The following is a 13842-nucleotide window of genomic DNA, read 5'->3' as shown; positions in this document are numbered from 1 at the left end:
AAAGCAAAAAAATCAGCAGTACTTATCCGAGACAAAATAGACTTCAAAACAAAGACTGTAATTAGAGACAAAGAAGGGCATTACAGAATGATAAAGCAGTCCAACAAGAGGATGTAACATTTGTAAATATCTGTGTACCCAACACATGTATTAGAGCACTTAAATACATAAAGCACATACTAATGAACATAAAGGGAGAAATTGATGGTAGTACAGTAATAGTAAGGGACTTTAACCCTCGTCTTCATATCAGTGAATAGATCATTCAGGTAGAAAATCAGTAAGGAGACAGTGTCTTTGAATGACACTTTGGAACAGGTGGACATAATATTCAATCCAAAAACAAAAAAAATATTACTCTGAAGTGCACATAGAACATTCTCCAGGATAGATCACATGTGAGACACAAAACAAGCTTCAATAAATTTAAGAGGATTGAAATCATACCATGCATCTTTTATGATCACAGCAGTATGAAACTAGAAGTAAATCACAAGAAAAAAACTGGAAAAAACACAAACACATGGAGACTAAACAACATGATACTAAATAACCAATGGGCCAACAAAACAATCGAAGAAGAAACAGATTCATGGAGAGAAATGAAAATGAAAACACAATAGTCCAAGAATCTTTGGGATGCAGTGAAAGAGTTCTAAGAGGAAAATATATAGCAATACAGGCCCACTTCAAGAAACCAGAAAAGCTCAAATAAACAATAAACCTTACACCTAAATGAACTAGAAAAAGACGAACAACAAAGGCCAAGGTGAGTAGAAGAAAGGAAATAATAAAGATCACAACAGAAATAAATGATGCAGAGACTAAAAAGAAGAAAGTTAACAAAACCAAGAGCTGGTTCTTTGAGAAGATAAACAAAATTGATTATCCCTTAGCTATACTCATCAAGAAAAAGAGACAAAGGACCCAAGTAAATAAAATCAGAAAGGAAAGGGCAGTAACAGCTGACACCACAGAATTATGAAGGAATCTAAGAGACTACTACAAAAAATTGTATACCAACAAATTGGATGACCTTGCAGAAATAGATAAATTCATGAAAACATACCGTTTTCCAAAACTGAATCAGGAACAAATAGAAAATCTGGACAGACTGATTACTAGTAATGAAATTGGATCAGTAATCAAAAAACTACCAAAAAATAAACGTCCAGTCCAGATGCGTTAATAGATTAATTCTACCAGATATTTAAAGAAGAATTAATACCTGTTCTCCTCAAACTATTCCAAAAAAATGGAAATGGCAGGAAAGCTTCCAAATACATTCTACAAGGCCAGAATTATCCTGATCTGATAACCAAAACCAGACAAAGTCCCCACAAAGAAAGAAAACTACAGGCCAGTATCCCTGATGAATATAGATACAAAAATCCTTGACAACATATTAACAAACCACATTCAACAACATATCAAAAATATCATTAACCACAAGCAATGGGATTTATTCCAGGGGTGCAAGGGTGGTTTGATATTTATAAATCAATCAACATTGTGCAGTGCATCAACAAAACAAAGGATAAAAATCATATGATAATCTCAGTAGACCCAGAAAAAGCATTGACAAAATTCAACATCACTCATGATAAACTTTCAACAAAGTGGTGTTAGAGGGAACATACCTCCACATAGTAAGGCCATATATGAAAAACCCACAGATAACATGATACATACCACATGATAACATCATAGTGAGAAACTGAGCCTTTTCTCTAAGATCAGGAGTAAGACAAAGGATTTTCACTCTCATCACTTTTACTTAACATAGTACTAGAAGCTTCACCCATAGCAATCAGGGAAGAAAAAAAATGAAAGGCATCCATAGTGGTCAAGAAGTTAAACTGTCACTGTTTGCAGATGACATGATACTGTACATAGAAAATCCTGAAGACTCCACCAAAAAACTACTAGAATAAGTGAATTCAGTAAAGTTGTAGGATATAAAATTAACATACAGAAATCTGTTGCATTTCTATACACTAATACTGAAGTAGCAGAAAGGGAAATTAAGAAAACAACACTATTTACAGTTGCACCAAAAAAGAATAAAATACCTAGGAATAAACTTAACCAAAGAGGTGAAAGATGTGTAACTGAAAACTGTAAAACACGAAAGAAATGGAGGATGACACAAACAAATGCAAATAATTCCATGCTCATGGCTTAGAAGAATTAATATTGTTAAAATGACCATACTACCCAAAGCAATCTACAGATTCAATGCAATCCCTATCCGTATACCAATAGCATTTTTCACAGTCTAGAACATATAATACAAAGTTTGTATGAAACCACAAAAGACCCCTGAATAACCAAAGCAACCTTGAAAAAGAACAGGGGCACCTGGGTGGCTCAGTAGGTTGAGTGTCTGTCTTTGGCTCAGATCATGATCTTGTGGTTTGTGAGTTCGAGCCACACATCAGGCACGCTGCTGCCAGACTGTCAGTGTAGAGCCCTCTTCGGATTCTGTCTTCCTCTCTCTGCCCCTCCCCCACTTGCACTCTCCCAAAAAATAAATATTAAAAAAAAAAAAAGAATAAAACTGGAAATGTCACAATCCCAGATTTCAAGAAAGGTTTCAATGTCATAATTACTACAAAGTTGTAGTAATCGAAACAGCATGGTACTAGCACAAAAATAAACACATTGATCAATGGAACAAAATATCCCAGAAATAAATCAACGATTATATGGTCAATCTATGACAGAGAAGGAAAGAACATACAGTGGGGAAAAGACCAACTCTTCAATACATGGTGCTGGGAACACTGGACAGCTACGTGTAAAAGAATGAAAGTGGACCACTTTTTAATACCTTACACAAAAGTAACCTCAACATGGATTAAGACCAAAATGTGAGACCTAAAACCATAAAACTCTTAGAAGAGATCATAGACAGTAATTTCTCTGACATCAGTTGTAGCAACATTTTTTTTCTCAATATGTCTTCAAAACCAGGGAAACAAAAGCAAAAATAAACAAGTGGAACTATATCAAAATAAAAAGCTTCTGAACAGCAAAGGAAACCATCGATAAAATGAAAAGGCAAGCCAATGAATGGGAGAAAATATTTGAAACCATATATCTGAAAAAGAGTTAATACTCAAAATTTATAAAGAGCTCATACAACTCAATAGCAAATAAACAATTGAATTAAAAAAGTGAGCAGAGAATCTGAATATACATTTTTCCAAAGAAGATGTATAGATGGCCAACAGATACACAAAAAGATACTCAAAATCACTAATCATCAGGGGAATGCAAATCAACCATAGTGAGATAGCACACCTGTAAAATGACTAGAATCAAAAAGACAAATAACAAGTGTTGGTGAGGATATGGAGAAAAAGGAACCTTCGTACACTGTTGCTGGGGATGTAAAATTGGTATAGCCAGTGACGGAAAACAGTGTGGAGGCTTTTCAAAAACTTAAAAATAGAAATACCATATGATTCCACTATTGGGTACTTATCCAAGAAAATTAAAACACTTATTCTAAAAGATATGTTCTCTTGTATGTTTACTGCAGCATTATTTACAATATCTAAGATATGGAAGCAACCTAAGTGTCCATTCATGTATGAATGGATAAAGAGGATGTGGTATATATGTACAAGGGAATATTATGCAGCAGTTAAAAAGTACAAGATTATGCCATTTGAGACAACATGGATGGACCTAGAAGATACTCTGCTAAGTGAAATAAGTCAGAAAAAAACAAATACCACATGATTTCACTCATAAGTGAAATCTAAAAAAAAGAAAGAAAAGAATAAACAAAAATCAGAATCAGACCTATAAATACAGAGAACAAACTGGTGGTTGCCAGAGGGGAGGGAGTTATGGGATGGGCAAAATGAGTGAAGGGGAGTGGGAGATACAGGCTTCCGGTTACAGAATAAGTAAATCGTGGGAATAAAAGGTACAGCATGTGTAGTGACACTAGTGATGATAGTCTGTGATACTGTAATAGTAATACATAGTGACAAACAGTAGCTAAGCTTGTAGTGAGTATAGCATAATGTATAAACTTGTTGAATCACTGTGTTATACACCTGAAACTAAACTAGTGTACCCATAATGTGTCAACTATACTCAGACAAAAACAAAAGAACATAAATTATATGGTTCAAACAAGGACAGACTAATAGAGATTTCTGATTCTAAGATATATGACAGACTTTACTATATATCAGTAGAAATCTTAATTCGAATACTGATTATTTAATACTATAAGTTTTTGCCAAATGTTAGGCAAATTTTTAATGAGAAAATGTGAAAGAAATTTTAATTGTTATCTTACGTACTGATTTATGAGAATTAAATATGGATAAATTAAAATTTTCCTTTATCTTCTTTAAATGTGGACAGTGGCAGAATATAGTCTTTCAGTCATATAGTTCTTTAAAAATCTAAGAGACCAGCTCAGTGTATGATTAGAGTAGCATTGTTAGAATAAGCCACTGATGACTATAATTTTGTTGTGGTTCTGGGGTAGAGCAAACTTTTGATTGGTATTTCTAATAGCTTAGAATGATGTATGTTCACCTCTGCACAGTTATATATGATTTTCATTACTAATTTGTATTTTATCTTGACAGAATCTTAGTATCAATTGGTGAATCATTTGGGGTGAGTATTTTCTTTCTGTAAAATACAGGAGCATGCATTGTAACTATAAAAGAAATTGCAGATTTCTGTTAATTTGAATTAACAAATGCTATTATTCAAACACCATCAATGCATATTGCATAGAATTTAGAAAGAAAGAAAGAAAAATAGATTTATTTTCAAATCACATTTAATTTCAAATTATACTCCTAATTGGTGAATTTCAAAGTGGTTTTTTAAACATCCTTTGAAATTATATAATACATTACATAGATTTTTCTAAGCCATCAGTTCCTTGTCACTTGAGCCTCTACATGGAGCCACTCATTACAACATGGCATCCTGCTTCCCTCAGAGCAAGAAGAAAGAGAGAGGTATAGAGCAAAATGGAAGTCACAGTCTTTTTGTGACTAATATTGAAAGTGATATTCCATCACTTTTGTCATATTTTTGTCAGAAGCAAGGTAACACTAGGTCCAATCCACACACTCAGAGAAAGGGAGTATTACACAAGCATGTAGAAACTAGGAGGTGGGGATTCATGAGTGCCATTCTAGAGTCTGCCTACCCACTGCCTCAAATGAAATAACTAGAGAAGGATGGTGGCTTGTATACTAAAAGACTGAGTGTTAAAACATATGTTGCAAGTAGTAAATGCTGTGGTATTGAGCTCAAGTTAGGGTATAGCTATCAGGCTTCACAAAAGAGATGTGGGACCACATAGGAAGAGTTGGATCTGGATCTGAATAGAGTAGGGGGTCCTCAAACTTTTCTGCTTGCTATAACCTCTAAAAGAATTGAGAAAATGTTACAGGTACTTATATACTTTAAAGCTGATAACTAAAAATCTTATCATAAATTTGATATGTACACAGGATGTGCTCTAAATATATTTTCCATCTAAACTTGTTTTTGCATTTAATTTTTAGAAAATTACCTCATTTAATTTTTGGAAAGTCAAGCTTAATTAACAGAGCTAATCCTCACTGTCAGATCACTGAGACTTAATATTTCTATCAACAGTCTGACTTCATTTTTTAGTTCAGATGACCACGTTCATACACATCCCTGAGGTAATCGCCTGCTCCAGTTCTAAATTAGACATATAAGAAATAGAATTTTTCCGTGTGTTTGTCCCTTGGATGAAATAAGTTATTGTGTCCCCTTCGGTACTTATTACCAAAGCTTTCTTTACTTTGCTGTGACAGGATTCTCCCTCAAGAGATGTATATCACAAATCATCTCCAGTAATAATGAATGGACTCAAAGTCTTTTGATATTTGAATTTTTATTTAAAAACTTAATGAATTCACATTTCAATAAATATTGTTATCAGTAATGGTTTAAAATATATAAACTATATGACTTGTCGACATAATACCCACAAAGCAAATCCAGAATTATTATTGAAAAGATATTTCACTTCTTATTAGACTCTTGTGATAGTCTCCTTGGTCCTGTTATGCCCTCAAACAAACAAAACCCATAAGGTTCCAGAAAGCCATTCTAACTTTACACACTTCTGAGAAGTAGCCTTGGTTTTGTGTGTGGGTGGGTTCCCAAAATGAGGAACCAGGATTTTCAGAGTAAGTCAGACTTGTTGGAGGAAGGCGAGAAGCCTCATGGGGAGAGACAGGAGGGTATTTAATTGGGGCAGGGTAAGTGTAGTTACACTGATTCTAAGATTTTTCATATCTCATTTGGTGCAATAAAGCAGACAATGAAAATGCAGGTATTACCCCAGCTGATTTTTGACACCCCTCAGACTACAGTTAAAGGTTGCTGACTGCAAGATTCTGGCATTTAATGATTTAAAATAAAGAATTCTGTAATTTGTAGACTTCTGAGAAGTTCCAGAAAATAAATCAGATGGTGTGTAACAGCGACCGTGTGCTCAAAAGAAGTGCTGAAGGAGGCAACCCTCCTAAACCGCTGAAAAAACTACGCTTTGATATTGAAGGATCGGATGAAGCAGACGGAAGGTAGGAACAGGTTTGAAATGGTCCTGTGGAGAAGCCAGAGTGCAGCTGTGCTCCTGACTTCCACCAGGCCCTTTTATGCCAATTTCATTTGGAAGTTGTGAACATTGCTCAAAATAGGTAGGAATGTTTCCCAAAGTTAAAAGCACCGTATAAATCATGTACTGCCTACTGAAAGTCTTTGAAAATATCGGCTACTAGCAATCTGATGTGTTTTCATGTTTTTTTATAAAGCTATTAATAAAAATTCGTTATGATTAACATTAGACTTTTTAAGTGCTTACTCTTGAAAAATATTTACTGTGTTTTGTAAGACTCACTGATAAAATACAAAAAGGTTCTAAATTTGTGATGGTTATATTTTAGATGTTTTTTGTTTATAAACTGTTGAAATTAAAAGTCACTCACTAAGAGTGTGAAGTAAGTCGTTGAAATCACCATAGTTATTAAAAATTTGAGTTTTCCGTTTATCTGTATACATGTGAAATGTTTTGTCTTTTTTAAATCTGCAGTAAACATCTCCCAGGGGAATCCAAATTTCAACAGAAACTGGCAGAAATGAGTAAGTACTTATCATTTCACCTTATGTAAATATGAAACATTGTTTATCTTGCAAAAGGCCTTTTCTTGTTTTAAAGGAATAAATACATATAATTCCCTAACTTAGCACACTTGCTTATACACTGAAGATGCAATTCAATCAAGTATGTACTCTTTACCCACAGACATTTGTGGATTAGATGTATGATGCAAAGTGAAGGTCATCTTTACTCTTTCTAAAATCTTTAGTGTAGAAATACTAAGAAGTGAAACCACATCTTCAACATGAATGGCTAGAAATACTTCAGGAGAGCGAAACTATAATGAGGAACTCTAAGAGTGTTGGATATAAGGAAAGGTTTTTTTAAATAAAATTAGCATATATAAACATCATCCCCCTTATTTGAAGAATAATTTTTTATCCTATTATGGAACTTCTCTAATTTGCAAGTTTTAAAAATTTACTGTCAAACAAGTTTTCCATTGCTGGAAATCAGAATTTTGATAAAGAGCACCAAATCATTTTCCAGATTACACAGAGTGACATAAATCGGGAATGTTAAGACAAATGGGATTCTATCCTCAGCCACTCTATGACTATAAAAGATTAACCTAAGTATAATAAATGGAAACCACGTTAAGAAAAAGACAAACATGTACTGACTGCTACTGGGTTGTCCTACAGAGATAACTGTGGTAGTTTAAGTGTGACACTTCCTGATAATCTGCCAGATCCATTGACAGGAAATATAGCTGGTATGGGAAAGAAGACACATACTTCAGAGATAAGTATTAAAATTATTGGGGCATCTGGGTGGCTCAGTCAGTTAAGCGTCCGACTCTTGATTTCTGCTCCGGTCTTAATCTTGCGGTTGGTGAGTTTGAGCCTTGTATCAGGCTCTGCACTGACAGCATGGAGCCAGCTTGGGATTCTGTGTCTCCTTTCTCTGCCCTTCCCCTGTTCACATGCACAAGTTTGTTCTCTCTCTCTCTCTCTCTCTCTCATTCTTTCTCTCTCCCTCCCCCCTCCCTCTCTCTCTCTCAAAAATAAACAAACAAACATAAAAAAAAAACCCTATTATTCCTAGGTCATAGGACATATCAATAAGAACAATACCAATTGAAATGTGACTTTTTAAATAAAAGGCTTTCTCTAAACATGTGTCTGTCAATACGAAGTATTTAAACTATAAAGTATTTAAAAGAATGTTTTTTGGGGCGCTAGGGTGACTCGATTGAGCATCCATCCAACTCTTGACTTTAGCTCAGGTCGTGATCCCAGAGTCGTTGGATCAAGCCCCACGTAGGTACAGAGCCTGCTTAAGATTCTCTCTCCATCTGCCCCTTTCCCCTGCTCACATGCACTCTCTGTCTCTAAAATTAAAAAAAAATAATAAAAAAAACAAAAAGAATGCTTTTGATTTTTTAAAACCTTATCTATGTGTTATTTCAAAGAGTACAATTAAAACTAAATATACCAAGAGTTTAAATTTTTTGGTTATAAATAAATCTTTTTTGTATTTTACATCAACTGACACACACCTATTTTAACTTTTAAGTAGTTGTGGCATTTCCCCTCATTATGTGAAAATAGACCTGAAGTTTATGACCAAAATGAAGCTTTGAAAACATTTGGAGGCATTTGGAAGCTCACAAATACGCATTTTAAAAGGAGCAGAAAGCTGTAAAAACACGCATATTTTCTTAGAGAAGAGTTCAGTTGCTGTTGTCAGTACATTTTCCAGTGGCACAATCAGCTGTGATGGTGAATTCTCAGTGCCAGGCTGGAGTTCAGGACCTTTCTGAGGCTGGAAAATTGGGGAGAAGCAGCAGGAATGTTAACCCCTGAGGCTAAGGAATTCTTCCGTTTTCCTCAAAGACTTGAATTGCATTCAAAGAAGACCATCAGACAGTGCTAGGTTGCCGAGAGGGGGAAGACTGAGAATTCGTATTTTCTTTCTTTTCCAAATGCGAATTTGTTTCCTCTTTATGAAGAGCTTCTGCCCACCACAAAAATCAAGTTAAGAATTTTTAAATAACTTAAAAGAAGTTTTCTGGTTTTGGCTGTGTTGTAACTAATACCGTACTTTTAAAATGTTCATGTCCGAATTAAATGAGCTGCCAGCTGACGTCTTTGCGAGGTATCTGCAAGCACAAGGGAATTACTTGCTTGGTGACGAATACCACTCACTCCAACAGATCATTCTCGGCCAGGCCGGCATTCGGCTGGGCCACAGGGCCAAACCCAGCCTCAGCATCTCTGGAGCGGTAGTCTGCAGAGCTGGGCACGCCTGCAAGTATGCGAGACCACCTCTTGGTACATAGAGAAAATACTAGAATCTGTTTTTATCTCCTCTGTTTTTGATGTTTGGGCTGTGTGTGTTTTATAACTTATCTACAAACATAGATGGTATACACACACACCATACATATTTTGGTGGTACATACTTGGGAAAAAAATGTACTGATAGAAATTATATGATAAAATTTTGGAAACCACTGCTTTGCCAGGCCCTGAACTCCATCGATTTGGCACAAGCCTAACGTTTATGGCCGCCCTTTGTCAACGCATCCAGCACCATCAGTGCTGTTAACATTTCTGCATCCTTTTTCCAGCATCTACCCGAACACGAATGCAGAAGCAAAAAATGAACGATAGCATGGATACCTCAAACAGGGAAGAAAAATGAGGATCCCATGACCTCACTGGGCACCGTATACACCTGTGGCCTCATTGTCTCTCACAGAGCAGACTGTGTGACTCTCCCAGGTTCTGTTTACGGCCACATTGGATATGATCTTCAGCTCTTTTTACGGATATTGGATCTCGAGTGTGCAGATGGGCTTGCCTGTGCGTGCAGGGGATTCCTAAGCCACTTGCAACGTCGTAGTCAGTAGAATATACATTGTTATTGCACAAGATTGAAAATCTTGTGTAAATACTGCCATTTAGAAAGTTGTAGCAGATGTTTTCATTTCCAAAATATAATTGCTGTGCTCTACAAACGGCGAGGATGCCCTGGGAGGGGCATCCCAGCAACCCAGGCCTATTTGAGTACTTTGTCTTTTCTTGTGGCATATATGTGATGTTTGCTATTATTTTATTAATTTATATTTATATATTTTTTAATTTAACATGAACGCCCTTAGAATATGTGTCCTGTCTTCCAAATGCAATTTGGCTGACTACTTCCCCCTCACCCAAGTGATCCTGAACTCTTCTGCTAAAACAGATATTAGAAACTAGAAAAACAAAATTACTAATTTTTACACATTAGATTTTAGTTTACTAATGGAATTTGATGTACTGTGTGCTTGTTTTATAAATTTTAGTTTTAAAATACAAGCAGAAAGCAGAGTATAAACAAATGATGTTGTCATACTACTGATACAGATTTCATACCTCAGGACTTGTAAGAATTTATTGATCCTTTTCTCCATCCAACTCCTGCTTTAAAGTGAGGGTTATTAATAGTACTCTTGGTTTTTATAAACCATTCAGAACCCCGAATTCAGGAAGTACCCATCTAGTACTTGGAAAATAAAGTGTTCAGCTAGAGCTTTGCCATAGAGGGCCCTAAGACAGGATATCCCAAGTGCACTTTCTAATGTTTCTGGGTCCGAAGAATCAAGACCTAAAACAATTTTACTCCACAGACTGTTAACTATAGGAGCCTTAATTTTTCTTTCTTAGAGGTTTGTTTAATTGCATCTCAGCAATTATTCTGCCCTCCTAAACTTGGGAAGGGGTGTGTTTTCTCGGGAATTGTACATGTCTTCCATGTATCTTTTGAGCTGGCAATTGTCTATTTATCTTTTTTTTTTTTTTTAAGTCAGTATGGTCTAACACTGGCATATTCAAAGCCACATCATTTCCACTCCAAAATTGCAAGTAATCAAAGGTCTTTGGGTTAGGCATTCATGTTTCTATCTGATTTTGTGCAAAAGCTTCAACTTAAAACAGCTACATTAGAAAAAGAGGCACTCCCCCCCCCCCCCCAGCACCTAAAGGTGTATTTAAACTATCTTGTGTGATTAACTTATTTAGAGATGGTATAATTTAAATTAGGTGATATTTAAGGTAGCATCAGCTAGCTTTTAGGAAAAATCACTTTGTCTACCCAGAATTCTTTTTAAAAAGAATTCTGGTCTTATTTGTTAGAAAATGACATTTTATTTTGTGCTCGGTTAAGTTTCAAACTTGTTATCTTGATAACAAAGGCACTAGAAAGCTTTCTCCCATTTCCTCATTAGTTTCTGCATGAACATCATACAAATCAGTTAGCTTTTAGGTCAAGGGCTACCATATTTCTGGGTCTTTAGCTAATAAAGGTTTACGTTAGAGTTAGTGCCAGAGTTTTAGGAACTTCAGAGATCATATATTGAGATTACTTACATAAGGCTTCAGGTATTGCTTTATTGCTTTTTTGTATTGGTTAAAACTGTACATTTAAAATTGCTTTGTTACTATTTTCTACAATTAATAGTTTATTTTAAAATAAATTAGTTGTTAAGAGTCTTCATGGTCTGATGTGTTCTTTGTATCAAGTGCACTAATGTTCTCTTCTCTATCTGGCTTCTCTCCTAGTGCCTTGTCCATTGTTAACCTTCCATTGGCTTCCTATGCTGATGATTCCCAAATTTATTTATCCAGCGTGACCTCTTTGTGGAGGTCAAAGCCCTCAGGCAGTGGGACTCCCCGAATTCTCAAAACATAAACCAAAATTAAATCAAGATACCTTGTTTCTACCTCCGTCTTTCCCCATTTTACTAACCACTTACTTGGTCAAGTCAAAATCTTAAGAGTCATTTATCAACTTTTGTCGAGACCATGGTTTTAAACTTCTAACTGGTCTCCTTGTTCCCTTCCTATCCTTTATAAAGAGCAAAATTGATCCCTTTAAAATAGAAATTCATTTACATTGTTATTCAAGTATTGACAGTCTTCGTCACAGCCTGTGGCATGGCCCCATTCACTTGCTCTTCCTCCTCCTCTGTACTTTCTCCTGCTCCTTGTGCTTCAGCCACACTGACCTTTTCTCTCCTAATACCAACCCTGGCTTTTCTATTTGCTGTTCCTTCTGCCTGGAGTGTACTTCCCCCAGAATTTTGCACAGGTGATTCCTTCCTGTCTTTCATGGCTCAGCTCACAGGCCTTCCCTCGACCACACAAGCTAAAAATCCTTACTCTGTATTGTGTTACTGTCCTCCAAGAGTGTAACAGCGTTTATCACCGTTGGAAATCGTCTTGTTTGACCTACCTATTGCCTGTCTACTCATCCCTGCATCAAACTCCCTCTGCAAATGGGAAGCATCAGCCTGGCTGCTCTTATAGCTCTAGCACCTAAAAGAAACTCATACGTGGTCAAAAAAGAAAAAAAAGAGAATGTATATTTGCATATTTTTCCAAGTATATGGAAACAAATAATATTCCCTTCCTCTTTTAATAGGTCATGTACTCAGTACCCACCATATTCCAGGCACAGTTCTAAATGCAAGAGATACAGCAATGGGTAAATAAAGCTAAGATCCCCATCTCTGTGGAGTTTACCTTCTAATTGTAGTTTCAGGGAAAGAGAGGAAGTGAATAAACAAGAAATACATTGTGCAGAAAAACATAGCAGGGAGTGCTAGGGAAATAGGTGGTCAGGGAAAGACTCACTGAGGTGGTATTTGAGCAAAGCCTGCCAGGAGGTGAGGGAGTAAGTCATGCAACGATGGGAAGCCACCCAGTGGAAAAGCCAGTGCGCCGAGATGGGAATACACCTGTGTGTTTGACGAACAATAAGGTGTCATAGAAAAATGGACAATCGTAAGAGGAGTAAAAGCAAGAATCTCTCGTCATCTAATGCAAAGTGTATGTTAAAGGCCTTTCCTCCCAAACGTCCTATTTGTGTCTCACAGGTCCACAGTCTTTTCCTGCAATTCTGAGATCCAAAAGGCTTAAAAACCCAAGCGGTCTGTGCGTTTGTTTGGTGGCAAAAGTCATGTGACGTCAAACGTGTCTAAACTGGCATAGAGCTATTTACAGCCTTTTATCCTACTTAGTAGGAATACTCTTGTTTCACTACAAAAAAATATTAATACGTTGATTTTGGGAATCTAACCTAGGCCTTACTCAGGTATTACATATTAGGTGGTATAGGTACTAAACTCCAAAAACGGGACAACATGTATCTCATACCAAGGGTTTCAGATAAGGGATTATCTTGAATTTCAGTAATATGATTTCTCAAAAACAGGGTGGAAAGTGGAATTCTCTCCTTCTAGAACAGCAACATGTTTGTTCCTGAAGGAAGAAAGGCAATCACACCTCAATGGACTGTATTTATTTTGGGATCTTACATGAAATGCATCTCTTAGGTCAAAGCAAAAAGCAGCCTTTAGGATGCTAAAAGTTTTTAGTCTGGATGGTAGAAAATTGATCACTTCCAGGGATCTAGCATTCTAATAATAAAAACTCTTTAGAATAAAAAGGACAAATTCAAATTCATTTACTGATTTCTCATTACAGTTTCTTGGTGCAAACGGTGGGGAGGAAGAACCTATATGTTGTAGTTCTAGTACCATCTGGATGATTTCATAGAAACTTGCCTCTCAAAGCATATTTTTATTTTTCATTTTTGTGACAGTGTACATGGTATTGGTAACAATTCATTCAGTAGAATTTTCCTTTGGACTAAATATGTATTTT

General features: G+C 36.0%; 1 protein-coding gene across 3 annotated transcripts in view; it reads left to right on the top strand.

Moving 5' to 3' along the window:
* The window catches only part of RB1 (RB transcriptional corepressor 1), a 168211-nt gene extending 156544 nt beyond the window's left edge, over nt 1–11667 (top strand). For 2 of the 3 annotated variants that reach the window (XM_040448408.1, XM_040448410.1), the window contains 4 exons: nt 4620–4650; nt 6469–6611; nt 7121–7170; nt 9765–11667. In XM_040448408.1, coding sequence (XP_040304342.1) covers nt 4620–4650; nt 6469–6611; nt 7121–7170; nt 9765–9838 — 298 coding nt within the window. In that variant the 3' untranslated portion in view covers nt 9839–11667. Of the gene's footprint in view, nt 1–4619; nt 4651–6468; nt 6612–7120; nt 7171–8707; nt 8960–9764 lie in introns of those variants that run through there. The other variant, XM_040448409.1, reaches the window with a different exon arrangement.
* Nucleotides 11668–13842: the final 2175 nt, after the last annotated feature.

The sequence above is a fragment of the Herpailurus yagouaroundi genome, unplaced genomic scaffold (genome assembly GCF_014898765.1).
Source record: "Herpailurus yagouaroundi ecotype Mexico unplaced genomic scaffold, PumYag 197, whole genome shotgun sequence".
In the NCBI taxonomy this organism is placed as follows: domain Eukaryota; kingdom Metazoa; phylum Chordata; class Mammalia; order Carnivora; family Felidae; genus Herpailurus; species Herpailurus yagouaroundi.
Note: the sequence above shows the minus strand (reverse complement) of the source record. Positions and strands in the feature narration are given on the sequence as shown.